At 42.5% G+C, this 25,601-nt stretch overlaps 1 protein-coding gene and 1 non-coding gene across 2 annotated transcripts; both read right to left on the bottom strand.

Moving 5' to 3' along the window:
* Positions 1–2,921: 2,921 nt before the first annotated feature.
* Positions 2,922–14,311, bottom strand: CUNH17orf75 (chromosome unknown C17orf75 homolog). Its single transcript, XM_070393070.1, has 10 exons — positions 14,121–14,311; positions 13,346–13,426; positions 11,596–11,721; positions 10,553–10,693; positions 10,253–10,310; positions 8,935–9,054; positions 8,252–8,316; positions 7,749–7,885; positions 5,881–5,984; positions 2,922–5,321 (listed from the first exon to the last, which is right to left on the bottom strand). Exons 1-10 carry the CDS (start codon positions 14,258–14,260, stop codon positions 5,106–5,108), a joined length of 1,188 nt encoding a protein of 395 aa, XP_070249171.1. The 5' UTR covers positions 14,261–14,311; the 3' UTR covers positions 2,922–5,105.
* A 10,780-nt stretch (positions 14,312–25,091) lies between these two features.
* Positions 25,092–25,218, bottom strand: LOC138995247 (small nucleolar RNA SNORA38). The gene has a single exon (XR_011468571.1). It is a non-coding gene; the product is annotated as a small nucleolar RNA SNORA38 (small nucleolar RNA).
* Positions 25,219–25,601: the final 383 nt, after the last annotated feature.

Raw genomic sequence — 25,601 nt, 5'->3', positions numbered from 1 at the left:
CTCCTGGCCAGTGCGCCGAAAAGTGAGGGTGGTATGAGCCTTCAGGCCTTGGAGCGAAGTCGGATTCTCATCTGCCTGATGCAGAAATTGAAACCTGGGGACTCTCTAAACAGCAGCCACGGACTCACTCACTCGTTAAACGGAAGAGGAATCACAGAAGCTCGGGAAAGGAAAACAAACCTTCAAAGGAGAAATTTCGCTTTAATGACACCATTAATCATTCGTTTTTTAATTAGGAAAAGCTCCCTAATGAGGCGTAATCGGACTCTCAATTTCCATGAGAACTACTCTTGCCCAGGGGATTAGGAGAGTCATTGCTCACCATGCCCAGCCTTTCCCCAGCGTCCAATTTCATTTGCAAATAATGCAGGTTCCCCAGGTGCCCCGAAGCCCTTTCCTGGCACCGGTCACGGTCACGGTCACGGTCACGTTGCTCCCAGGGCTGGCTGGAAAGCACGGATACTCCTCTGCCTTAAAAAACGGTGCCCAACGCTGAACTCTGCCCTCCCCACCCCCCAAGGAAGTGAGTGGAAAACAAACCAAGCAACAATGCTTGTTTCTAAATATTTTTGTATTGTGTACATTCTGTATATTTTTGTTGTAACATATTATTTGACCACAGATTCCATTAAAGATTTTTTTAAAGCCATCCATTATTCAGAAAGTGACCTGAAGGGCCTGGCCTGTTTCATCTCGGCCTGGATCATGGCGTGCGGCCAGGGGGAGCAGGTAAGGGAGGGCAGCCATGGTGATGGGTCTGTGATTTATATAATCAGATGGGGGTTGTTTCTTGGTGCTGGGGTTTCTGGTTTGGTGGTTCTTAACCTTTCTTGAATTACTGAACTCCCTTTGAGCAGTTGATGAAATCTATGATTTTTCTTTCCATAAAAATAGCACAGACGGACAATTTTTAAAAATATTTTTATTTATTTCAGAGAGAGGAAGGGAGAGGGAGAGAGATAGAAACATCAATGATGAGAGGAAATCATCAATCAGATGCCTCCTGCACGCCCCACACCGGGGATCGAGCCCGCAACCCTGACAGGGGAATTGAACCGTGACCTCCTGGTTCATAGGGTGAAGCTCAACCACCGATCCACACTGGTTGGGCCATAGATAGACAATTTTGTGTACAATTTGGGTGGGGCTGGCTGTGTATAAGGAAACCGGTGCCAGGTTTGTGGTAGGTGCCCCGCCTTCCCCTTCCACTCTTACTCTATACTCTGATGAGAGATTAATGTTTTGACTAATATTATTGGAAGAATCTTCTTTGAAATTTCTTAGGCATTTCCTTCTTTCCCTAGTAGCCTAGTCTTTAGGTCTTTCTGAGGACTGTGGACACCCTGATCTTTTGGAAGGGATAGGGATGTTCTCAGAGTGAAAGGGAAACTTCCCAGTTCACAAAGGAAAAATAAGAGCCTACATGTAACGGTAACGTCTGTGCTTGGTAAGTTTAAGGGCCAAGTGGGCTTTGCATGGATGCAGCCTGAGAAAGTGAAGGTTTCCCCCCGTTTTTCTAAGCCATTGGCAGTGCATGTAGTTTGCTATTCATAACTGTTAAATTTTGTTTGAGGATGAAAGTACCCTGTTCAGTTCATCATGGGAGTTTCCCGTAATGCTCTTTCCCAACAGTTTCCTGTGTGTCATTTAAAAATATTTCTAAATGCTGCCGAGGTCATCCCAGAACAAACTGTAGAATACCGTTCAGGCCTAAGGTCTAAGAACCCACTTCTGTTTGGAGTGTGAACTGACTTCTCTGTAAGGGAAGTTGGGACCCAGTGTGAGCACCAGTGTTCCCCTGGGTCAGTTCTGGGCTCCCACACCTGAGGCATTTAAAAGCCAGCTCCCTGGACAGACAAAAGCTGTCTAGTTAGCTTTGCCTCTTGCCTCCTCTCACTTCCCTCGTTCCTCCTTCTGCCAGATTCTCCTTCTTCCAATAACTTAATGTTTGCTGCTAATATGAACACAATTTACTGAGTACGTACTAGGTGCTAGGCACTGGATGAAACATTTTCAATATATCATTCTCTTTCATTGCACAGCTCCTTGGTGTGACGTGGATATAAATGCCCCCATAGTTACACATGAGGGAAAGACAGGGAAATTTAGTAACTTCCCATAGCGTGTGGCCTGTCTGCATTCATACCCTGAACTGCCTGCCTGTAGAACTCACGCTCTCAGCCCTCTGGTGCTCATATAGGACTTCCACACTAAACGTGTAGAAGAGTCAGGGTGTTTGTGTCAAGGTTGTCTCTGTATCAGGGCCATCCAGGAACAGCAGTGAACCTTGGAATATACACTCCGTGTTCTAACAGAATCTCCCTCTCCCAAGTAGTTTACAAGAAAATCTACAGCTGTCAATTCATGACTGCTCCCGATCACCCCCTCCCCCAATGTCCAGAATCTAGCATTACGCCAACTCAAAGATTTAAAGTCTGAGGGTCCTATTTAGGAAGTTTAGCCATTACAGGACTGGAGCTGCCTTCCTAGGCCTCCAAGGCTTTGAGGAAGCCAGCAGGGCTTTCGTTACCGAGAAGACATGGTTAGGAAAGTGTAGTCCTAGTCACTGAATCTCATTTTCCAGATGCCTGCAGGCTTTTCTGGCATCTGGTCTAAGGGATCCTCTGGTAAAGGACAGGCACCTGTCAGGGTGAATAATGAATGAGAGGAAAGGGAAGTGGCCTGGGTGATGGAGTTCTACAGGTGACGCTACTGGACGGTGAGTAAAATATTGCATGGAAATTCCTTACGCCCTGCCTGATGCCTCTTGCAAGATGCAGAAAGATGTGTTCCAGCAGATGATTCGATTTTCTTCAACAAATTCCTTAGCATAACAATTATAATTTCCCCATAAACTTTTGGTGAGTTAATAAGAATGTCAGGCCTGAGAGAATCGAGCTCATTAAATAAAAATGACTATGTTGGTGAGAAGCTAAGTTGTTTTATTATTATTATTATTATTATTATTACAAATATAATTACAACAGAAAAAGAAAGAAAAAAATAATTACAGATAAACTGAAACCATTTTTGATACGACATACATTTCCTGTGTGTATGTGGCACACAAATAATACATAAATGTATTCCATCCTGAACAAATCCTTTTTAAAACCTTAAAAAATTAATACATTAGCTTATTAAGATTTGAATACAGTACAGGTTTCTGGTCACGAGTTCTTTGAGTTTCTTTTCATGGCCAACAAGACATTCAATTCTATGTCACCATTTTCCTTGTCTACAGTAGTGATATATAGTCTGTTACAGACGTTTAAAATAAGACTATTGTATACAACTGTGTAATGTAGTGAGCCCACATCACAAATTATATATAAAAGTACATATAGCCCTGGGCCAGTGTGCTAAGTGGTTAGAGCCAAAAAAAAAAAGGGTCGCAGATTCGATTCCTGGTCAAAGGCAGGTCCCTGGGTTGCAGGTTCAATCCCCAGCTCTGGGGCATGTGCAGGAGACACAAATCATCTTAATGTTTCTCACATCGATGTTTCTCTCTCCCTCTCCCCCTCCCTCCTTTCCTTCCTTCCACTGTCTGTAGAAATCAATGGAAAAAATATCCTCGGGTGAGAATTAACAACAACAAAAAAGTAATATAAAGAATATATACTTATACCTTGGCTATTCTTAAGTGACTTGAAGCAGACAATACATTTACTTTTAAATGCCATTTACAGCATGAATTCTTGAATGACATGTGAATTTGAAAATGAAAAATGTTTTCCAGACTCAAAATGTTGATAATTTCCAAGTGGACAACCAAGTACATTAGAATAAGTTGGGTTCCAGGGAAGTGCCATAAAATTGCTTACTTCCCAGTCATTCTGAATTTAATGCTATAAAAATGCTACTTGGATTTTTTTTTCTGCACTGCCTACAATCCAAGTTATTAAAGTTTAAAACCATATGAAAGCCTTTATGAAGATCCTGAATTGTATTTCTCATTAAAGGAAAAGAAATGGCTGGGTGAGTCATGTCCCTCGACTTCTGTAGAAGACAAAGCAGGCCAATGTCAGTCATTTTGAAAGTTAACACTCGGGACTTAATGTGAATTTATATGAGTTTAGGAGACGATTTTTACGAACTTGTGTCCCTCCAAGCATCCTGAGGGCAGTGAGAACACAAGACTTCCGATCATCTAAACAAAAATCATTATCAAATGGATTTATTAAAGAGCTATGCAGAACAAAGGGCAATGTGTGTAGCTACAACTGGCTTCCATGGGAATTAGAAATGATTCTAGCTGAGGGCATTTTTAACTGATTCAGAATAAAACAATGAGGCTTGAAAACAAACTACAAAAAACTAAAAATCAGTGGGTAACTCTGATATGAAGAATCTGTGTTCTTTAAATTATAGTTTGCATGTAAAATGTATGTACATTGTTTCTTTGTTAACACTCTGTTTAAAAACTTCAGCATTTTCATATGTAAGAAAAAAGAAAATACAGGCTCTTGGCTAATACCTGTGAACAAATGAAAAGTGATGGGGGCCACCTCTCCAGTAGCTTTCCATCAGAGATAATGTTTGATCTTGAAGCTAGTGCATTTGTTTTTAAAGCTCGTTTAATTTTTTACACACTTAAAATTTATTTGCATATCGACTTAAAAGCTGGCTTCATCGTCCATGCCATTATCAATCAGACAAAAAATTATCAAGCACCCATTGAATGCAGAGATTTCTTTGAAACAGTGTCATGGTGCTAATCTGCCCTAAGACAAGGTGTACATTTTGAGAAAGAAGTATTAATATTTTTCTGAGAGCAAAGGTTGCTAAATACTGCAGCACACTCCTGAGAAAAGCACAAAATCACCTCTGACGTTTTTTAAGCAACAACTCCCTGAAGTCTAGAATTTATGGGACCAGCAATGTACTAAAAGTTCACAACTCTCAACACACATCTATCTAGGATTCAATGAAGACATTCCTCAGATTTTCATGTCGAATTATGTTAAATTTTAAAAATACAAAATGAAAAAACGCAATGCATTTCAAATCATCTTAAATAGCAATCCTATGACAATTTATAACAACTGTAATTTCAAACACCAGCGCTGGAATATGCTTCACAATCCAGTTATCTCAAAATGCGATCAAAAACTTTGGGCAGGAGCTTCTTTCATAAATTCTTCGAGGACGGCTACCACATTTTTGGTTTCGGGCATTTCTTCATGTTCCACTTTAACGATCTTCAAAAGGATATCTCCACTACCACAGTTCTTTAGGAACATGTAACATTTAAACAAAGCATAATGATTCATTTCTGCCTGTCGGATAAATCTCTTCAAATTATTTGTGTCTTGTATGGCCTAGAAAAAGATTACCCAGTTAAATATGTGTTTCATGAGATGAAAATGATGCCTAAAAACACTTCATATCCATCCAGCTGAAAACATTTCATATGTTGCAGAGATGTTTACTTTTTATTTTAAATATTCCCATCATTGTTATTACTAATATGCTATACCCTGGTACAACAAAATCTCTTATACTCGTATAAAGTAAAAATAGTTTTTAAATCTGCTAAAAATACTTTTAAAAGGTGACAACACTCCTCCCAACAAGAAATTTTGAACCCTTAGGCACTAAGCCACTTTTTTTGTGCTTTCCAATTATATGTCACAAATTATAAGGTTGATAATAACTGAGATATAAGCAAGCATTCAATCCAATTAACTGGAAATGCAATGATATGTATGTAGAAGCCACTGAAAACATAAATAAAGTAAATGCCTTCTGAAGATTCTAGTTTTGAGAAGGTCCTATTTAATAGACATCACAGCTAGAAAGCAGATTTGTTCCTCTGTCACTGGACCTAATTAAAATTCAGACAAAGTTATATTTGGCACTTGGCACACAATTAATTACCTTTAGTTTAAAGTTCTCCAGTACTTGTCGAAAAAGAAAAGGGTTACCTCCTTCAGCACCATTCAAAAAAGCCTGCATCCAATCCTCACAAAATCGGTTGCTTCCTATAAAGTATTTTAGAAAAATTAAACAACAATGAAATTCTATAAAGCCCAAACATCTATTCTTTTTTCTTTCTTTCTGTTTATTTACTTTAAAATATGGGTGCAGCAGAGTTGCGCAGCAGAAGCGAGCTGGGCCCATAAAATATGGGTTTTTAAATTTTTTATTGTATTTTTTTTTAATTTGGGGGGGTTTATTGATTTCAGAGAGAGGAAGGGAAAGAATGAGAGAGAATCATCCCTTGACTGCTTTCTGCATGCCTCGTACTGGGGATCAAGCCATGCAATCCAGGCACATGCCCTACCTGGAATCAAACCATGACCTCCTGGTTCATAGGTCAACACTCAGCCATTGAACAACACTGGCCGGGCTCTATTTATTTACTTTAAATTGAGGTATACATGGCATATAACATTACATTAGTTTCAAGTGTACAACATAATGATTTGATATTTGTATACATTGTGATATTCTTTATTTCTTTATTAAATAAAACACTTATAATGAATTATATAAGACTTCTATAATGGTCTAAGAAAACTGTACTCACTACCTAGCTAAAAACACCAAAATAGCTGAAGCCCTTCTTCTCAACTGCATTCCCCCTTCTTTCCCATTAGAAAGGTTATCATTCCCATGTATTCCTTTAAACCAGCCGTGGGCAAACTACGGCCCGTGGGCCGGATCTGGCCCGTTTGAAATGAATAAAACTAAAAAAAAAAAAAAGACCATACCCTTTTATGTAATGATGTTTACTTTGAATTTATATTAGTTCACACAAACACTCCATCCATGCTTTTGTTCCGGCCCTCCGGTCCAGTTTAAGAACCCATTGTGGCCCTCGAGTCAAAAAGTTTGCCCACCCCTGCTTTAAACTCTTGTCACGACTTTTGTATCTCTAAGCTCTATATAGTATTATTTTGTATATGTCAAAACTTTTATGTATTTTTCTTTTTTAAATTTTTTTATTGTGGACAATATTACAGATGTCCCCTAATCCCCCACTGACCCCCTCCACCCAGTCTATGTATTTTTCTTTTTTTCATATTGAAAGGAAAATAGTTTAAGATTTAAGATTCACGTTATGATAAATGATAATTTTAATACACCGTTTAAATTTACTATGTATTTTTTTTTAATGGCTGTTTCACTAGTATGTTTGTGAGCTATATGGAGACATGTAGCTCTAGTTCATACATTTTCACTGGTATATTCCATTGCATGAATATAGCAGTTTATCAGATAATTTTCCTGTCGATGGAAGCATTTAAGTTGCCTCCAATTCTTTGCTATTTCAAACAATGCCTTTATGAACATTTTTGTATTTGTCTCCTTGTATAAATATATAAGAGTTTTTGCCCAACCGGCATGGCTCAGTGGTTAAGTATCGACCTATGAACCTAGAGGTCACGTTCAACTCCCAGTCAGGGCACATGTCTGGTGGAGGCCATCCAGGGGGCAACTAATCAATGATTCTCTCTCATCATTGATATTTCTATCTCTCCCTCTCCCGTTCTCTCTGAAATCAGTAAAAATATATTAATATATATACACACAAGAGTTTTTCTATATACTTAGGAATGGAATTGCTAGGCATGACATGATTTTCCATGTTTTTAGAATTGCTATTGTTTGCGGTGAGTCAGGATAAACTTGTAAAGATGCACAGGGCAGGAAGGATAAGTTTGTACTATCTGTTCAGAGTACAAAAACAGAGACAGACTCACAAGAGCCACGGGATGGCTGCTTCAGAGGTCGTGACTCACCTGCGTTGTAGAACTGAGGCTGGGAACTACTGCAGTCAATGACCACAGACTTATGCTGCTCCTCCGTCATGGCCATGCACAAAGATGTCATGGTGCCTTCGTGAATAAGGCCTTGAAGACTGGCCACACTCAGAAACCTGCCACACACACAGTCCTTTACCACAAATAATACTGCAGGATGGGAGGGAGAAAGCAAATTCATTCTGCACTATGGGAAATTTAAAAACATATCAGGCCCTGGCCAGGTAGCTCAGTTGGAGCGTCATCCCAAGGTTGCAGGTTCGATCCCCAGTCAGGGCATGTACAAGAAGCAACCAATGAATGCATAAATAAGTGGAGCAACAAATCGATGTTTCTCTCTAACATCAATCAAAAAAATATTTTAATGTTCTTTAAAAAAAAAAAAAATATATATATATATATATATATATATATATATATATGAACATAAATATCAGGCTTGCTGTGTAAAAGGTTCTTCTCTTTGCAAAACTATTCTTTACCTGTTAATGTCTCTCTTTGTTTTTTCATCTGATTCTTTAACCTCAACAGGAGTATAACTCAGAGCCTACGAGAGAAAAATAAAGCCTAAGTGATACAGGTATTCCAGTTTTCCTTATTGAGCAGCTACTGTGACTAAGTGTCACCCTCCCCCAAACGACCACCTGCTTGATGGGGATTGCCCAGGAGCTCTCCTGAGCCTCGTGCAGCTGCTGCTCACTAACAGTCTGAAACTGGCTTTCCCACCTGGTCGCATGGGACCATCCAGTCTCAGTTGCATCTACCACCACAAATTTAAATGAAAAAACTGGCCATTTACTCAAGCCTTCCCAGTGTCTGGATATTTTAGTGAATTTTCATTTTTTTCCTGAATATTTTCATATACTTAAAACACTTTGGATTTCTGTTTTCCTTCTCAAATTATTTGGAAATTACACCTCTCCCAGATCATCTGAAAAAGTAATTATTTTAAATTGTTTTATCCTATTAGGAAGACCCCCTATTTGCAATTCCACCTTAATAAAGTACCTTTCTAGATCCAAGTGAATAGAGTGCAAACATTGCTTGAGTAATATTCGGGGAGGGGGGAGAGTAATATTAAAGAAAATGAGTAAGTCTTTAAATAATCCAAACTCTGCTCAACTGATTCTCAGTTAAGAAAATGCTTTTGTTGGGCCACACTTACAGCATGTAGCAAAAAGGTAAGCTTCTCCTGAAAGAGAAGAACCACCCTCTGGATCGGGCACACGACATCCTCAAACCAGCTACTCAGGTAAGACTTGACGTGGTTCTCCAGGCCCCTTTCCTAGATCGAGAGAGAATGTCATTGCTTTAACATGAGCCTTTACCTTAGTGGACTTAACATTTTCTTCACGATATTCTTGACAGTGAAAGAACTGCGGACAAACACCTCTTTTTTTAAGCTAACACCCATTAAAAAAAAAAAAAGGAATTCTGATATAAAACACACTGAGAAATACATTATATAAAATGAAAGACTGAAAAAAAAAAAAAAGAAAGACTGGATAGGGCTCTATGCTATCTCTTCACTGGGAGGAGTTGTGCATTACATGTCCATCTCCCCACAGTATACTCATTGGAGATACGCTCCTAACAATACGCTCCTGGTACAGTGTCTGACACATGTATGTATTAGCTTACAAAGAGCCACTTGAATGCCTGAAAGAATGTAGGCAGTTCATTCACACTGTGAATAGGGAAGAATACAAGTTAACTTGTCAAAACACTCGATCCCACTCCATTTGTCAGACGTGCTGCCAAGCGCACATCTGGCTTCCTGGGCTGCGCTGCTCTCTGGGGACTAGAGGAATCGCTCCAGTCGGAGAGCAGCTCCCCCAGACTCAAATCCCTGGCTCACTCCTATGCTACCCTTTTCTGCAGTGTCTTTTAAGTGCAGGATAAGTAAAAGGAGATATTACCTTATGTAATGGGTAGTGAATTTATAAGAGTTATGACTTTAAAAACTGCTATAAGCTGAATGGATAGTTTTTTAAAAGGTATAAATAAATTAAAAGATGTGGATATATATAATTCATAAAAGATCAATGAATGAAAAATAGAACATTTCTAAAAATCTTTGATGTTGAGTTCAAGGACAGTCGCTACCATTGCAAAGCATGTCTCTGGTGCCAGAGGCTTCATGGACCATTAGTTCTGACCATAATACTAATATAAATCTTATGTGCCTAGAAATCAGGAGAAGAGCACCTCTTCCTCACTTGGCATGTCACCATATACCATTGAATTTAATGGACTGAATTTTTCATGGATACAAAACATCAGAGGCAGACCTGTGAAACTTACAGCACTTACAGGACTATATTCCCTGCTTCCCTTAACAAATACCTTCCAACTAGCCCTCCAAGCAGTGCATTTTTAGAATTTAGGTGTCATTGTGTCTACCTGTATAATTTGACAAGTATAGAAGTTATAGTATGTTAATCACCTCAGTCTCAAAAAAACTATTGACTCAGTCGTCTTACCTCACAGCTCATGTTATTTTTCAGCCCTTGAATGTACTTGTCCAATTCAAGCCTGAAAGTATGTTCTTAAGGAAGTAACAATGAATGAATCAAGAAGTGTTTTATCTCTCAATAGGAAATATAAAATCTTGCAAATAAAACAAACTGTACATTAAAACAAGCCAAGACAAACTGGTCATATAAAGGTATGAAATCCAAGTAAATATAAGGGGTAGGAAAGCCTTTTAGAGTAGTAAGACCCCTTCTCTTGCCTCCCCACGATTTCCTTCCTGATATCCTCAAAGACCAAAGAAAGGATATAGCTCAAGTCCTTTTTCAGACCCTCCTAAAAAACAGACCACGTACTCTGAAGGGTTATGTTCAGAGTCCATTGCTGTTTCAGGAAGCAGTTTTTCTTGCTGGAAAAGGCAGTAGTAACAACCGACCCGGTAACCTGGAATTCTAGAAAAGAAAAAGTTCTATGTATTATTCTGATAACTCATGCATCTAATTTTATGGGCTGTTCTGAACCCTGGTCATCTTGATCTAGCAATACTGTTATATTGCTAACTAGGTCAGAACTTTCAAGACTTCTCCTTGGTTTACTCATAACAGCAGAGGAAAATGAATGTATACCACAATGGGTTTCAGCTAAAGCAGCACCTAACAAACATGGAATTTCTTTGAATTCACCTGTTTTATGGGAAAAATGCATGTAAATTTCACTCTCGTTCATAATACATGTCTACATAAATATTAGCATGTTCTCTCCCTCCCCGAAACCTTCACCAATCACTGGAGCTCCAGGCAGATGTGACATGTTTACCCTGTGGCCTTACCTTTGACCTATGACCTCACATTCCTGAGGGGACTTGATGCCAACATCATAGTCTGAAGTGAACTACAATCAAGGTGTGCAATAGAAAGACGGCTGGAATTCACCTGAGGACACCTATATTTAAGCCTGAATGCCATGAATGTGACCAGCCTTGTGACATGAACGTCTCTGAATTTATTTCCTCATCTGAAAACGTAAGTGAGGGTATCTGTTCTATTGCCCCTTTTTAGAGACAATGGCATCATACTTTGTGAAAGCACTTCACAAACTGTGCAGTGCGCAATTTTGGTGATTTACTCTTTTCTCCCAAGTCCAAGACTAAATCAGTACACTTCGGCGGGAAAGTCTCTGCTGTTCAATTAATTCCATCCCACAAATGTTTACGTGTAAGGCCCAGTGCTCAAGCCGGCAGAGAACAAGGATGGATTTTGCAGGTCGAGTGGGAGTTGATCTTTCCGAGTTTCTCATCACTTCTCATGTTTAGCTCAGAAATAAAAACTCGGGACACAGCACATTTTACACTTACCTCAGCTCCACAGATGCAACATTACCCAGCCCTTCAAAGACGGCTCCCTTAGAAAGACGCTTAGCAATGAAACTGCGCAGCTCTGGCTCCACTTCAGATGGTAGATTAGTGTCCGCCAGGGAGAGGCTTGACAAAAGAAAGACACACAGTGCTTATCAGTGGCCTACTGCATTCACGCCCCGCAAGTCAGACAGATTAGTACTAAAAGCCAGAGTCCCTTTAAGGACTTGAAAAAACTTTCTGACTACTAGTGAGGCTGATAGGAGTGCGTGTCACCAAGTATGAGCTACCTCATCAAAGAGTTTAAAATTATACTATCTTTTCACCTCATTCTGTCTAGTGTGATGACTCCATTGGGACCCCCCAGTCCACCGGCCTTACCTTTATTCCATAGTCCCTCAAGTTTCTTATCTCACTTCCCTGTCCATGGCCAGTCATTATAATCAGACCCCTGCACACAAGTCTCATTCAACCCTTTATTTTCATCTCGCTGTACTTGCTTAGCAAAACTTCAGCCCTGATAGTCCAGCTCTCTATTTACTCTGCACGTGCATCTCTGCAGTGGAATCTAGTTGGACAAAACAAAAGTAATGATCACTAGCCTCAAGTGGGCCCAGCTCTAACTACATTTCCTGGCTCACTCATTCATTTTTCTACTCGCTAGGTCACTATTTCACGCCTCCTCTTTTTTCCTCAATCCTCCATCTACCTCTTACCCATGAATAAACACTCTAGCTTAGCAATCCCTCAGGAGCTAAAAATAAAAATTTTAGTTTGGTTTAGGTTAGAACATAAAGTCTATAATTTGAAGATGCAGGAAGAAAAGGTCTTCTATCACCAAACTTCCCAATAGATAATATGAACCCAATATTTCTCAAGGTTCTTTTGTTTTATATTATGGAAAATACATATACAAAGTAGGGAGAATAGTATAATGAACTCACATATACCCACCACCCAGTTTTAACAATTATCAGCTTATGGCCAATTTTTTTTTATTTTTAGAGAGAGAGGCAGAGGGATAGAGAGATAAAAACATTGATGAGAGAGACATCCATTGGCTGCCTCCTGCACGCCCCCCACCAAGGATCGAGCTTGCAATCCAGGTGTGTGCTCTGACCCGGAATCCAACTGGGGACCTCTTGGTTCATGGGTCAACACTCAACCACTGAACCACACCAGCCAGGTATGGCCAATTTTGTGTCATCTGTACCCCCATGCTTGTCTGTACCCTTCCACCTTCCAGACTTATTTTGAAGCAAGTCTCTGGCATCATATCATATCATTTCAATCATAAATTTATCACTAGGGTATCTCTACTTTGCATCAAGTGTTACGGTTCATTCATTCATTCACTTAATAAATATGTATTAAATGAACAAAAGAGAGCAATCCCTCCTGTCCTGGGGTTTATGTTTTAGTGTGCAGCAGAGGCGCTATGAAAGGGGGTATGCCAAGGGTAAAAAAGGAGGATTTTAAATGTTTTGGTAACCATACGATGTTGACTATTTACTGGAGTTCCTTTCAAGAAACTCAGAATACGCGTCTCTGGCTAACCACCTTGGTCACTATCGGTATTTGGCTCTGTCCCAGCCTTGAATGCATGAGCCAATGCGGAAATCAAGGTGAAGTTCCGAGGACACAGGTGGGCTTGATGGTTGGACTCAGGGACAGCTGAGTGGGGACAGGGTCCCCACGGACACCTCGAGGATTCACGCACAGGCATGAGCGATGGCCAAGCTGTTTTTACCTGAAGTCGTCACCAGAGGGCGTTTCTGCATTTGTGCCACTTGGGCTTCCGTCATCGCTGTCCCCTCGCGGCGGTGCCGACCTACGCGCCACAAATGCAAGACAACTGTCAGTGATGGGCTGCAACTCAAACGGAACTCGGGGCGCCCCCGAGCCCCCCTCTCGGCAAACAGGGGAGGGGCGAGCAGTCAGCTGACACGCTGCCAGGAAGAAGTGCCTGTCCTCACGCCCAGGCAACTCCACGACCCAGTGCTGATGGCCCCTTCTCTCCAGGCCACATCAGGGGGAGGAAGTTTCATATCCAGAAGGGCCAAGGAATAAATCCTCTCTGAAAACCAGACGCTAAAGGGCCACGGGAGCCCAGGAGAGTCGTCCGGGCGGAGGGAAAGGAGGCAGCCAGGGCAGAGGATGACCGGGGAGGGGGGCGGAGGGGAGGAAGCGTGGGGGAAATGGAAGACAGCGGGGCGGTAACGGCAGGAAGGACGGGGGTGGAAGCTGACATGACTGGACATGCAGGCGGGGCACCGCGCTAAACAAAGGCCGCGGCGACGAGAAGGGGCGAGGACAGGACAGAGCCGGGCCGGGGGGAGCGCGGGCGTCGCAGCAGCCGGCACAGGAGTCCCGGATCGGGGCCCGGACGGACGGCGTGGGGCGAGGAGGGCCCTCAGGGCAGAACCCTCCGCCCGGGGAGAAGGGGCGTTTGCGAGCAGCCAGGCCGCCGGGCCCGGGTGCGAGGCGGCGCCGGGGCGGGGCCGCGGGGAGGCCGGGCGCCGCACCTGCTTCCGCGGTAGCTGTAGAGACAGTAGTGGCTGCTGGGCGGCGGCTCGGGTCTCCGCTCCTCCGCGGAGCCTCCCTCCTCGCTGCTCTCCAGCTCCTTCTCCTCCCCATCCAGCGAGTCCTGCAAGGACGGGAGCATCGCGGCGGCTCCGAGCGGCCCTGTGTCCCCGCCAAACCGCTCCCCCGCGGCCGGACAGTCCTCGGCGGCCGGGCTCGTCCGGCTCCCGGCCCTCGCGCACCTGAGTTCCGCTGGTGGCGCTGGGCTCTCAGGTGAGGAAGCCGGCCTGGAAGGCTTCTCCCCGCGGGGACTAGGGGGCGCACTGAATCACCTATTATATCCGGAAAGCCGTTCACCGGTTCTGTTTTAACTCCTTTTTCACCTCTGGGTACCTTAGGACGTCTAGGAGACAAGACGGTACAACTAGCAGGACACATGGAAAAGAAAAAGCTGCCCTCCGATCGCCTTTCAGGCACGTGAACACACAGCCGTTAGATCAAAGATTTCAAAATGTAAAGGGACGCTCCTCCCTTTAAAAAAGAAAAGGTGACCATATGGGAGAATTTTGTAAATGCTTGAAGAAGGCCTTTCTACACTGTGGACAAGAAGGGGACACATGCTAACCTGACTAACGCAGGGAAGGACTGCCTGGCAAACTAAACTCAGACACCTAAAAGGATGTCTGAAATTAAGACTTTTTCCATTAAAAAGCAGTTTATAGCCCTAGCTTGGCTCAGTGGATGGAGCGTCGGCCTGTGGACTGAAGGGTCCCGGGTTCGATTCTGGCGAGGGGCACATGCTTGGGTTGCGGGGCTCAGTCCCCAGTGGGGGGTGTGCGGGAGGCGACCAATCGGTGATTCTCTCTCATCATTGATGTTTCTATCTCTGTCTCCTTCTCCCGTCCTCTCTGAAATCAATAAAGAAATATATTTTTAAAAAAATAAAAATAAAAAGCAGTTTATAGTAGATAGTCCTGTCCTGGGCCAGTATCTTCCCTGACAAAGACCAACTTTGATATTAACCGAGCCTATTGTCTTTTTGCATCTGCGATAATATACCTTCTGAATGTCAGGGTAACATTACTTCCCTTTTTCCAGGTCCCTCGGGGCACAACCAATGCGCCAGGGCAGAGACCACAAATTCCCTCATTGTTATTGTGTGATTGTTATCCTTTGAATTATTGACTGTTAGCTATCCAGTACCCACCACTTTGCTTTCTCCCACCTCCTTAATCTATAACCAATGGGTTTCTGTAATCCACTTAAGTCTCCTCCTTTGATGGTAAGTTATAAAACTAGGTGAAAAACCCATCATTCTCTAGAGCATTATCTCAATATGTTGAGATTCTGCTTCCTGGCAATTGTTGACAATTTGGTTCAAATAAACTCACAAAAATTCTTTACAGGTTTGAATGTTCCTTATCTTAACAAACTATAACGGAACACTTAGAAGCCATACAAGAGAAGATTAATAAATCTGACCACGTAAAAACTAAACATTTCTGTGTAGCCTGAAGTCAAAAACACAAATGACAAAGTAGGAAAATATTTGCAATATATGTAATAGAAGAAGGGCTGTCATTTGTCAATGAACAAAACAAAACAAAAAGACAATGAGCAGTTCACAGAAGAATTAAAAGAGAATACATAAATAAACTGCTTAATTTCAAATACAATTTATGGTATATTGTACTACTTTTCACCCAGCAGATTAGCAGAAATTTTAAAGTGTGAGAGGCTGGGGGAGAGAAGGAGGTCCTAATATATGGTGATAGGAGAAGATTTGACTTTGGGTAGTGAGCACATGGTGCAATACACAGATCTTGTAACATAGAAACCCACACCTGAAACCTATATGTTCATGGTGACCAATGTCACCCCAATTTAATTTAAAAATAAAGTTTCATAACAACCTGTGTTGGGGTGTGCAAGGAAGTGATCATTTCCATAAATAGTTGAGAGTAATAAGATTAATGCACATGCTTGGAGAGAAATTTGAATATATCCGTCAGTGTTTTCAATGCACATGCCATTTGACTATCAAAGAAACACCGGGACATCATCAAATAGATACACTCACATAAGTGCAAAAATATGAGTCCACATATTTCTTGCAGCATGGCTTGTAATGATGACAAACTAGACACAATCTGAATGTTGGTCAATAGAGGAGTGATTAAATAAGTTATGGTACATGTGGTGGTAGGCAGAATAATGACTCCCAAAAAATGACCACATCCTAATCTCTGAAACCTGAAATCAAGTTACCTTATGTAGCAAAAGGAACTTTGCAGATGTGATTAAATTAAAGATCTTGAAATGGGAAGATTATTTTAGATTATGCAAGTGTGCCCAATGTAACTACATGTACAAGAGTCTTTATAAGGGAGACAGGAGACCAGAGGAAAAGGCAATTATGATACCTAAAGCGGAGATTGGAGTGATTTGGCACCACAAGCCAAGGAATTCATACAAGCTCTAGAAGCTAGAAAAGGCCACCAATGGATCTTCTGATCTTTCAGAAGAAACACAGCCCTGCCTACCCATTTCAAATGTCTGTAATATAATAACTGTGTTGCTTTAAGTCACTACATTTGTGATAATTTGTTACCGCAGCAATAGCAAACTAACACCTGTATCCGAAGACTATACAACTATTAAAAAGAATGAATTAGAATATGTGCACATATAGAAAGACAATCCAATATTTGTTTTTGTCCCAAAGGAGCTGACAACACAACTGAAGAGAGAAAGCATGCACATGGGGAAGGGCAGAATGTGATTACTGCCAAGAAAGTAATGGGGACAGTTAGGGTGATCTTAGGAATCTTATTACTGGCCTCTTGAACTTTACCATCTATGAGCATAATCTGAGGACATTAGACTCTGCAAGTTGGTCTATTAACTACCAACAGCAATAATAATAGCAATATAGCATTTGTAAAGAATAAAAAATGTAGCATTTGTAGTTTAACAATGGCTATTTATTTAGCAGTAACTAGGAGTCAGGATATTTACCTATTTTATTGCATTTATACTTGGACCATCTCTGTAACAGAGAGGTTTATCCTTATTTTATAGATGAAGAAACTGAGGCTCAGTCAATATAAGTGATCAAACTATGTTTATCTGACTTCCAAATCCATACTCTTATCTGTTGTTTCTTAATAATGTAATAATTTTATTGAAGAGAACCAATATGGAGGCATAGGTTAATGCCGGAGTTTGCTGCCTCGAACAACCACTTCAAAAATACAACTAAAAGACGGAACGGACATCATCCAGAACCACAGGAAGGCTGGCTGAGTGGAAGTTCTACAACTAGGAGGAAAGAGGAAACCATACGAGTCTCAGAGGAGGCGCAGTGGCAGTGCTGAAGTGAAATACTAAGGTGCAGAGTGCATGTGGAGCGGGCCAGCGGTGGAGGGTGCAGTTGCTGTTTTCAATCGGGAGGGAGTTTCAGACTCTGAGCTCCAGATCCGGGCGAGTCTCTAGGGACCCAGACTCAAACGGGAAAAGCGGGAAGGCAGCTTTCTCTCCCAGGTTTGCAGCGGTTGCAGAGCCGCTGGGGACGGAACTGAGAGCAGCCATAACTGCTCGCCCGCCCGCCCTGTAGATCCTCTGGGACCCACCCTGCCCAAGCCCTGCACCGAGGCATTTGCCGGATAGCCTCAGGCAAAGGCTAGATTAGCACTGCCCTATAGATTCATCACAGAAGCTCTCCCACTGCAGACACAGCTGACTCTCATAGCCAGTTAGCCTGGAGGTCAATTCACCCCTAGTATTGCCGACAATTAAGGCTTAACTACAACAAGACTGCGCACAAAGACCACAAGGGGGTGTACCAAGAAAGCATAAAAAATTCGGAGACAAAAAAACATGACAGAAATCGAGGATATAGAGCTAAAAAACGCACTTTTTAGGGCTTTCAATAATTTGCTAGAAACTGCCGATAAACTTGATGAGAGCCTCAAGAAATCTAATGAGACCCTCGATGTTGTGATAAAGAACCAACTAGAAATTAAGCATACACTGACTGAAATAAAGAATATTATACAGACACCCAACAGCAGACCAGAGGAGGGCAAGAATCAAGTCAAAGATTTGAAATGTGAAGAAGCAAAAAACACCCAACCAGAAAAGCAACATGAAAAAAGAATCCGAAAATACGAAGATAGTGTAAGGAGCCTCTGGGACAGCTTCAAACGCACCATCAGAATTATAGGGGTACCAGAAAATGAGAGACAGCAAGATATTGAAAACCTATTTGAAGAAATAATGACAGAAAACTTCCCCTACCTGGTGAAAGAAATGGACTTACAGGTCCAAGAAGCGCAGAGAACCCCAAACAAAAGGAATCCAAAGAGGACCACACCAAGACACATCATAATTAAAATGCCAAGAGCAAAAGACAAAGAGAGAATCTTAAAAGCAGCAAGAGAAAGAGACTCAATTACCTACAAGGGAATACCCATACGACTGTCAGCTGATTTCTCAACAGAAACTTTGCAGGCCAGAAGGGAATGGCAAGAAATATTCAAAGTGATGAATACCAAGAACCTACAACCAAGAATACTTTATCCAGCAAAGCTATCATTCAGAATTGAAGGTCAGATAAAGAGCTTCACAGATAAGGAAAAGCTAAAGGAGTTCATCACCACTAAACCAGTATTATACAAAATGCTGAAAGGTATCCTTTAAGAAGAGGAAGAAGAAGAAAAAGGTAAAGATACAAATTATGAACAACAAACATGCATCTATCAACAAGTGAATCTAAGAATCAAGTGAATAAATAATCTGGTGTACAGAATGAACTGGTGATTATAATAGAATCAGGGACATAGAAAGGGAATGGACTGACTATTCTTGGGGGGGAAGGGGGAGTGGGAGATGCAGGAAGAGACTGGACAAAAATCGTGCACCTATGGATGAGGACAGAGGGCGGAGGGTGGGGTGGGAACTGGGAGGAGGGGAGTTATGGGGGGGAAAAAAGAGGAACAAATATAATCTGAACAATAAAGATTTAATTAAAAAAAATAATAATTTTATTGAGAGAGAATCATTGATCGGTTGCCTCCTGCACGCCCCACAGCAGGGATTGAGCCCACAACCTGGGCATGTGCCCCTGACCAGAATTGAACCCAGGTCCCTTCAGTCGCAGGCTTATGCTCTATCCACTGAGTCAAACCAGCTAGGGCAGTGGTTCTCAACCTTTCTAATGCCTCGACCCTTTAATACAGTTCCTCATGTTGTGGTGACCCTCAATTTCATTGTTACAAACTGAACATAATTAAAGCATAGTGATTAATCACAAAAACAATATGTAATTATATATGTGTTTTCCGATGGTCTTAGGCGACCCCTGTGAAAGGGTCATTAGACCCCCAAAGGGCTCGAGACCCACAGGTTGAGAACCGCTGAGCTAGGGCTTAACTGTTGTTGTTTTTTTATATTATAGTCACTTGCTTTGGTCTTAGAAACAACCTTGAGAATCATGCTCCAAATAGTGTGGCCTATAGGAGCCTTGTTCCAATAGTGTGGCCTACAGGAGCCTTCATAATCTAGCTTCTACCCCCCCTCTGACTTCCTATCCATCTCTCTTGCTCACACTGGTGTTTCTCAAACACTCCAATTTTGTTCCAGGTTATTAGTCTTTTAATTTGCTCTTCTGCCTGGAATGCCCCCAGATAGTTGTCTTCTTTCTTTACATCATTCAGTTCTCTGCACAAATGTCACCTCCTCAGAGACCTTCTCTGGCTGTCCTACGTAAAAGGATATCCCACACACACCTCTACTGCTATCCCATCAGTCTATATCCTATCTTCATCACACTTACCACACTTGACAGTATTTATTGTCTGCTCCCCACTAGCATGTCAGCTTATTCAATGACCTATCCTCTATCCTAGCACATGGCCTACGGTGCTCAAGAACTCTTTGCTGAATTAAAGATTTTGCAACCCCTCGGCATCATTTTCTTGCATGTTTCGCCTTACACCATATTAAAGATATTAAAGCACACCTGCATTCCATGTTAACTTTATAGAAAAATAATGGTTAACATTGATAGAGTATTTGCTGTGAATGAGGACTCTTTCAAGTGCTTTACATATACCAGTGATGGCCAACCTTTTGAGCTCGGCGTGCCGGCATTTTGAAAAACCCTAACTTAACTCTGGTGCCGTGTCACATATAGAAATTTTTTGATATTTGCAACCATAGTAAAACAAAGACTTATTTTTAAAAAATATATATATTTTATTGATTTTTTAAAATATATTTTATTGATTTTTCACAGAGAGGAAGGGAGAGAGATAGAGAGTTAGAAACATCGATGAGAGAGAAACATCGATCAGCTGCCTCCTGCACATCTCCTACTAGGGATATGCCCGCAACCAAGGTACATGCCCTTGACCGGAATCGAACCTGGGACCTTTCAGTCCGCAGGCCGACGCTCTATCCACTGAGCCAAACCGGTTTCGGTTTTATAGAGTTTTTACAGAGAGGAAGGGAGAGGGATAGAGAGTTAGAAACATCAATGAGAGAGAAACACCGACAGCTGCCTCCTACACACCTCCTACTGGGGATGTGTCCGCAACCAAGGTACATGCCCTTGACTGGAATCAAACCTGGGACCCTTCAGTCCGCAGGCCGATGCCCCATCCACTGAACCAAACTGGTTAGGGCCAAAGACTTATTTTTTGATATTTATTTTACATATTTAAATGCCATTTAACAAAGAAAAATCAACCAAAAAAATGAGTTTGCATGTCACCTCTGACATGCGTGTCATAGGGTTAACATTAGTGATGAGAGAGAATCATTGATTGGCTGCCTCCTGCATCACTCATTTAATTCTCACAATCCCATGAGATTGATATTATTATTATCCCACTTTACAGATGAGTAAGCCAAGGCCAGTTATTTTTGTCCATGGTAAAATAGCTAATAAATGGCAAAGGTGCATTCAAACCCAAATACTCTGGCTCTAGAACTCTTTATTTTTTATCGATTTCAGAGGGGAAGAGAGAGGGAATGATGAGAGAATCATTGATTGGCTGCCTCCTGCATGCCCCACACTGGGGATCGAGCCCACAACCTGGGCACATGCCCTGACTGGGAATCGAACCGTGACCTCCCAGTTCATAGGTTTATGCTCAACCACTGAGCCACACAGGCCAGACTCTAGAACTCTTAATACCACAAAACTGAGTTGAGGATGACTTGACCTAAAGTTATGTTTTGTAACCATTTAATCAAACAGTTAATTTCAAATGTTTTGTTTTCACTTATTTCGATATTTAGTTTCTTAAAATATATTTTAGTTTTGAACTTCTACATTTTATTCTTTTTGAAGCTATTATAAATGGAATTGTTTTCTTAATTTCATTTTCAGATTGTGTACTGCTAGTGTATAAAAGTACAATTGGACCCCTCCCCTCTTGCATTCCCCTCCCCTCCCCTCCACCTTATGCTCTCCTCCACCTCTACTCCCTTCCCAGCACCCTCTACCTCTCCCCCCCACCTCCCCCTCGCCCCTCTCCCCTTCCCCGCTTCCCTACTCTCTTCTCCCCTCCTGCCCCTTCCCTCCCGCCAGTGCACCCGAAAAAAAAATAAACAAACAAAACAAAACAAAACAAAAAGTACAATTGAATTTTGTATTTTGATCTTGTACTGTGAACTTTATTGAACTCTTAGTAGGTCTAGATTTATTTCTTTTTACGGATTCCTTAGGATTTCCTAAGTACAAGTGTGTTTGTTTGTTAAGTCTGTCATACAAAGTACTATAGACTGAGCACTTTAAGCAACAAAAAAATGTATTGTCTCACAATTCTAGAGGCTAGAAGTCCAAAATCAAGGTGTCAGCAGGGTTTATTCCTTGATAAGATAGTGGTCTTCCTTTTATGCATTATCTGTGTTCAAATTTCCTTTTTGTTTGTTAATCCTCATCTGAGGATACTTTTCCATTGATTTATGGAGAGTGGAAGGGAGGGGGAGAGACAGAGAGAAACATCAATGTGAGAGACACAGCTATTGGAGGCTACAATGGAGGTAGGTGCCCTTGACTGGAATGGACCCTTCAGTCTGAGGGCCAGTGCTCTATCCACTGAGCAACCCGGCTAGGGCAAATGTCCTCTTTTTATTTATTTATTTATTTAAATATATTTTTAATTGATTTCAAAGAGGAAGGGAGAGGGAGAGGGAGAGAGAAATAGAAACATCAATGATGAGAGAGAATCATTGATTGGCTGCCTCCTGCATGCCCCCTATTAGGGATCAAGCCTGAGCACGTGCCCTTGACCGGAATCGAACCTGGGACCCTTCAGTCCGACAGTCTATCCACTGAGCCAAACCAACTAGGGCAAATTTCCTCTTTTTATAAAGGCAGCAGTCATATGAAATAGGGTCCACCCTATTGACCTCATCTTAGCTTCATCACCTCTGTAATCAGTAGGACCATATAAGGTCATATTCTGAGGTACTGGAGATTAGTACTTCAACTCAATTTTCCTTTGTGTGTGTGGAGAGACACAATGGCCCAATTCTCCCCCTAACAAGATCATGCCATCTGTGAATAGAGATGCTTCTGTTAGGGGCAGAAATATTAATCATGCTCTTTAAACCGTGATTGCTGTTCTGGTTAGAGAAAGCACATTCCAACCTGGCTGAGAGCTGTAGTCCAGGAAGTGGGAGTTAACCTGGGAATGCAGTCCATCCTCCTCTTCCTGGAACTGCCTGTCATCATAAAAAGATTAACAACTTGGTAGCCAAAAAGAATAGAGCACAGGCCCATTGCAAGCCCCAGCTTGCAACCTGTAACCATTATACCCATTCTTATTCCTTTTGCCTTCCTCTCCATGTAATCTGTGCTTCTACCCAATATAAGCAGCTGGCTATGGAGGGGAGCTGAGCAGGTTTTCATGGATGACCTGCTGCCCTCCCATACTGTGGGGAGCCGATATAGGGTTAAGCCTCGGACTGACCTGTTGACAAAGTCATAAACAGGTCTTCTGAGTCTTAAACAACCCAATCAGAGAGGTGGCCGCTGATTTACACATGCTATCCTTTAAAAAATAAAAAAGGGGGAATTTGCCGGAAGCTGGTCCATCCTTGCTGCTTGACACAGTCACTGCAGGGAAAAAACATCTGCACAGCATATGTTTCAAGGGACCTGGGGTATATGACATACTGTTCTTAATATGTTTGCTCCCCTTCTTAGTGCTATGTGTTTTAACCAAGGTCACCTCTCCGAGAAAGGTTGTTTCCCCAGGTGGGATTTTTCCCTGGAGTTAGAGATTAACAGGACTAAGGAAGGGAATAAAACCCCTTAACTAAGTGCCAGGCGGGTAATTAATCACTTTAACTACAAACAATCACTTAGGATAATCTCCTTCAGTTACTTTCTTGTAGCTTAACAGAATAATAGAGTAGTGACTTTGGAATGGAGATAACAAACGCCCTAAACCTTTGGAATAGAATGGATAGGATTAAAATCAACTGGTATAAATACAGATGTAACAGGACAATAAAGACAGAACCTGGCAAAAGAACCTCGCTATGCTGATCAACTGAACGCTGCCTCCCTGTCGTTCATTCTTCGCCGACTCTGTCCACATCTTTGGGAACCCCTGGACCTGCTGGGGCTGGACCCCAACACCATACTGCTGGCATTATTGGAATAAATGCTCATACGTGACTCATCCCTGTCTCTGCTGAACTGGCTCAAGTAGTGACAGGCAGCCCTGACCCATTGGTTGTCCAGTTCAGTTTTACTCCTTCCATTCCAATCTGATTCTTTTTCTTTTTTTTTCTTGCCTGATCACCCTGGCTAGACCACCAGTACAATGTTATATAGAAGAGACTAGGTGGACACCCTTACCGTGTCCCCGACCTGTTTTTCATTTTTGTTTCTGGTAGAGCACTGAGCACTGAAATGAATTTGCTTGCTTCCTTACATTAGGAGGAATGAATAAATGACTTCCTGCTCCCACTATCCTACTTCAGGTCAGTTTCTTCTCTCACCCAGATTACTGTCCGGTTCTGGGTCTGGCCTCTTAGTCTCTGCCAACCCAGTGGCCACAGTGGTTTTTCTGAAACTCAAATCTAATTCAGCTCCATACTTACTACTTGTGACCTTGACTAAATGACTTCAACTCTGGTAAGCCTCTTCTGGTGTGTGTGTGTGTGTGTGTGTGTGTGTGTATTATTGATTTCAGAGAGTAAGGGAGAGGGAGAGATAGAAATATCAATGAATCATAAATCGGCTGCCTCCTGCTCACCCCCTCCTGGGGATGGAGCTGCAACCCAGGCATGTGCCCTTGACCTGAATCGAACCCAGGACCCTTCAGTCTGCAGGACGACGCTCTATCCACTGAGCCAACCAGCCAGGGCTAAGCCTCTTTTTGTCTCTAGTAAGAGGGTGATAAAAAGCACCTCCACCCCAGGCTGGTGGAGACAAGTCATGTACAACTCACCTCCATGCCTGGCACACAGTAAGGGCTTCAGGGATGTCTGCTCTGTATGAGTCTTCCTTTCAATAGTAACATAAAACTTACACTAATCCCTACGTCTATGGGCCACACTGTGCCGAGCGCAGCGGAGGGAGCTCACCTGGTTGGCCCAGTCATGCAGGTCGGCCGTGGCCCCGACTCTGAACCACCTACCCTCTCCCTTCAACTTGCACGAAGCCAAGCCTCCAGCGCGAAGCCCCCGGCCCCCGCGGCCCCCGGGCCTTCGGAAGTCCCCGCTGCCCGCCGGTGCCCCTCGGGCCTCTCCCGCCAGCCCGTCCTCTGAGCTTCCTCGGAGCTCGTGCTCAGCCCGAGGCTGGGCTCGCTGCTCCCTCAGGGAGCCGCGCTCCTCCACCTCTAGTTCCCATGGCCCTTCAGGAAACCTTTCTTTCTTATTTAAAATAAATAAATAAATAAATATAAATAAATAAATATATATATATATATACACACACACACACATATATATATATGATGGTTGATCTTGAGCCTGCAGGGAGCAAGCTGGCTCCAGACTTCTAAGTCCACATTTCTTTGCCTCAAATTCTTACGTGTCCAAAGACAGGGAACCCCAGACACGCCTTTGTAAGGTTAAACAAATTTTTTTTTATTGATTTCGGAGGAAAGGAGAAGAGGGAGAGAGAGAAACATCAGCGATGAGAATCATGGACGGGCTGCCTCCTGCACGCCCCACACTGGGGACCCCCAGCTGTGTTCCCTGACCAAGAGCCGTGACCTCCCGGTTCAAAGGTCGATGCTCAGCCACCAGCCCCCCCGCCCCCCCGCCCCCCCCCCCCCCCCCCCCGGCGCTGGGCCCGGACACCTTTCTGACCACCGACTGCGGCCACGTGGACGGGTCTTCTCCGGAGGCCTCGCAGCATCTCCTGTTTCCCTGTCACCGCGCTCGCTCATCTGTCGCCAAGCTGTGGCTGCGCCTTCTTTGTCTCAACATTGAAGTAAGCAAATGCCCAACAC

The sequence above is a fragment of the Myotis yumanensis genome, unplaced genomic scaffold (genome assembly GCF_028538775.1).
Source record: "Myotis yumanensis isolate MYYU_CA2020_CCGP unplaced genomic scaffold, mMyoYum1.0.hap1 SCAF_16, whole genome shotgun sequence".
Taxonomy (NCBI): Eukaryota; Metazoa; Chordata; class Mammalia; order Chiroptera; family Vespertilionidae; genus Myotis; species Myotis yumanensis.
The sequence above is the reverse complement of the archived record's forward strand: the minus strand, read 5'-3'. Positions and strand labels throughout refer to the sequence as shown.

Bases quoted from the DNA above. Each gene is read 5' to 3' on its own strand.
- CUNH17orf75 (XM_070393070.1), bottom strand. From the start codon at position 14,260: ATGCTCCCGTCCTTGCAGGACTCGCTGGATGGGGAGGAGAAGGAGCTG. The intron at 13,427-14,120 runs GTGCGGCGCCCG...TGTGGCGCGTAG, and splicing joins TACAGCTACCGCGGAAGCAG to GTCGGCACCGCCGCGAGGGG. The intron at 5,322-5,880 runs GTAATTAATTGT...ATCTTTTTCTAG, and splicing joins TGGAGAACTTTAAACTAAAG to GCCATACAAGACACAAATAA.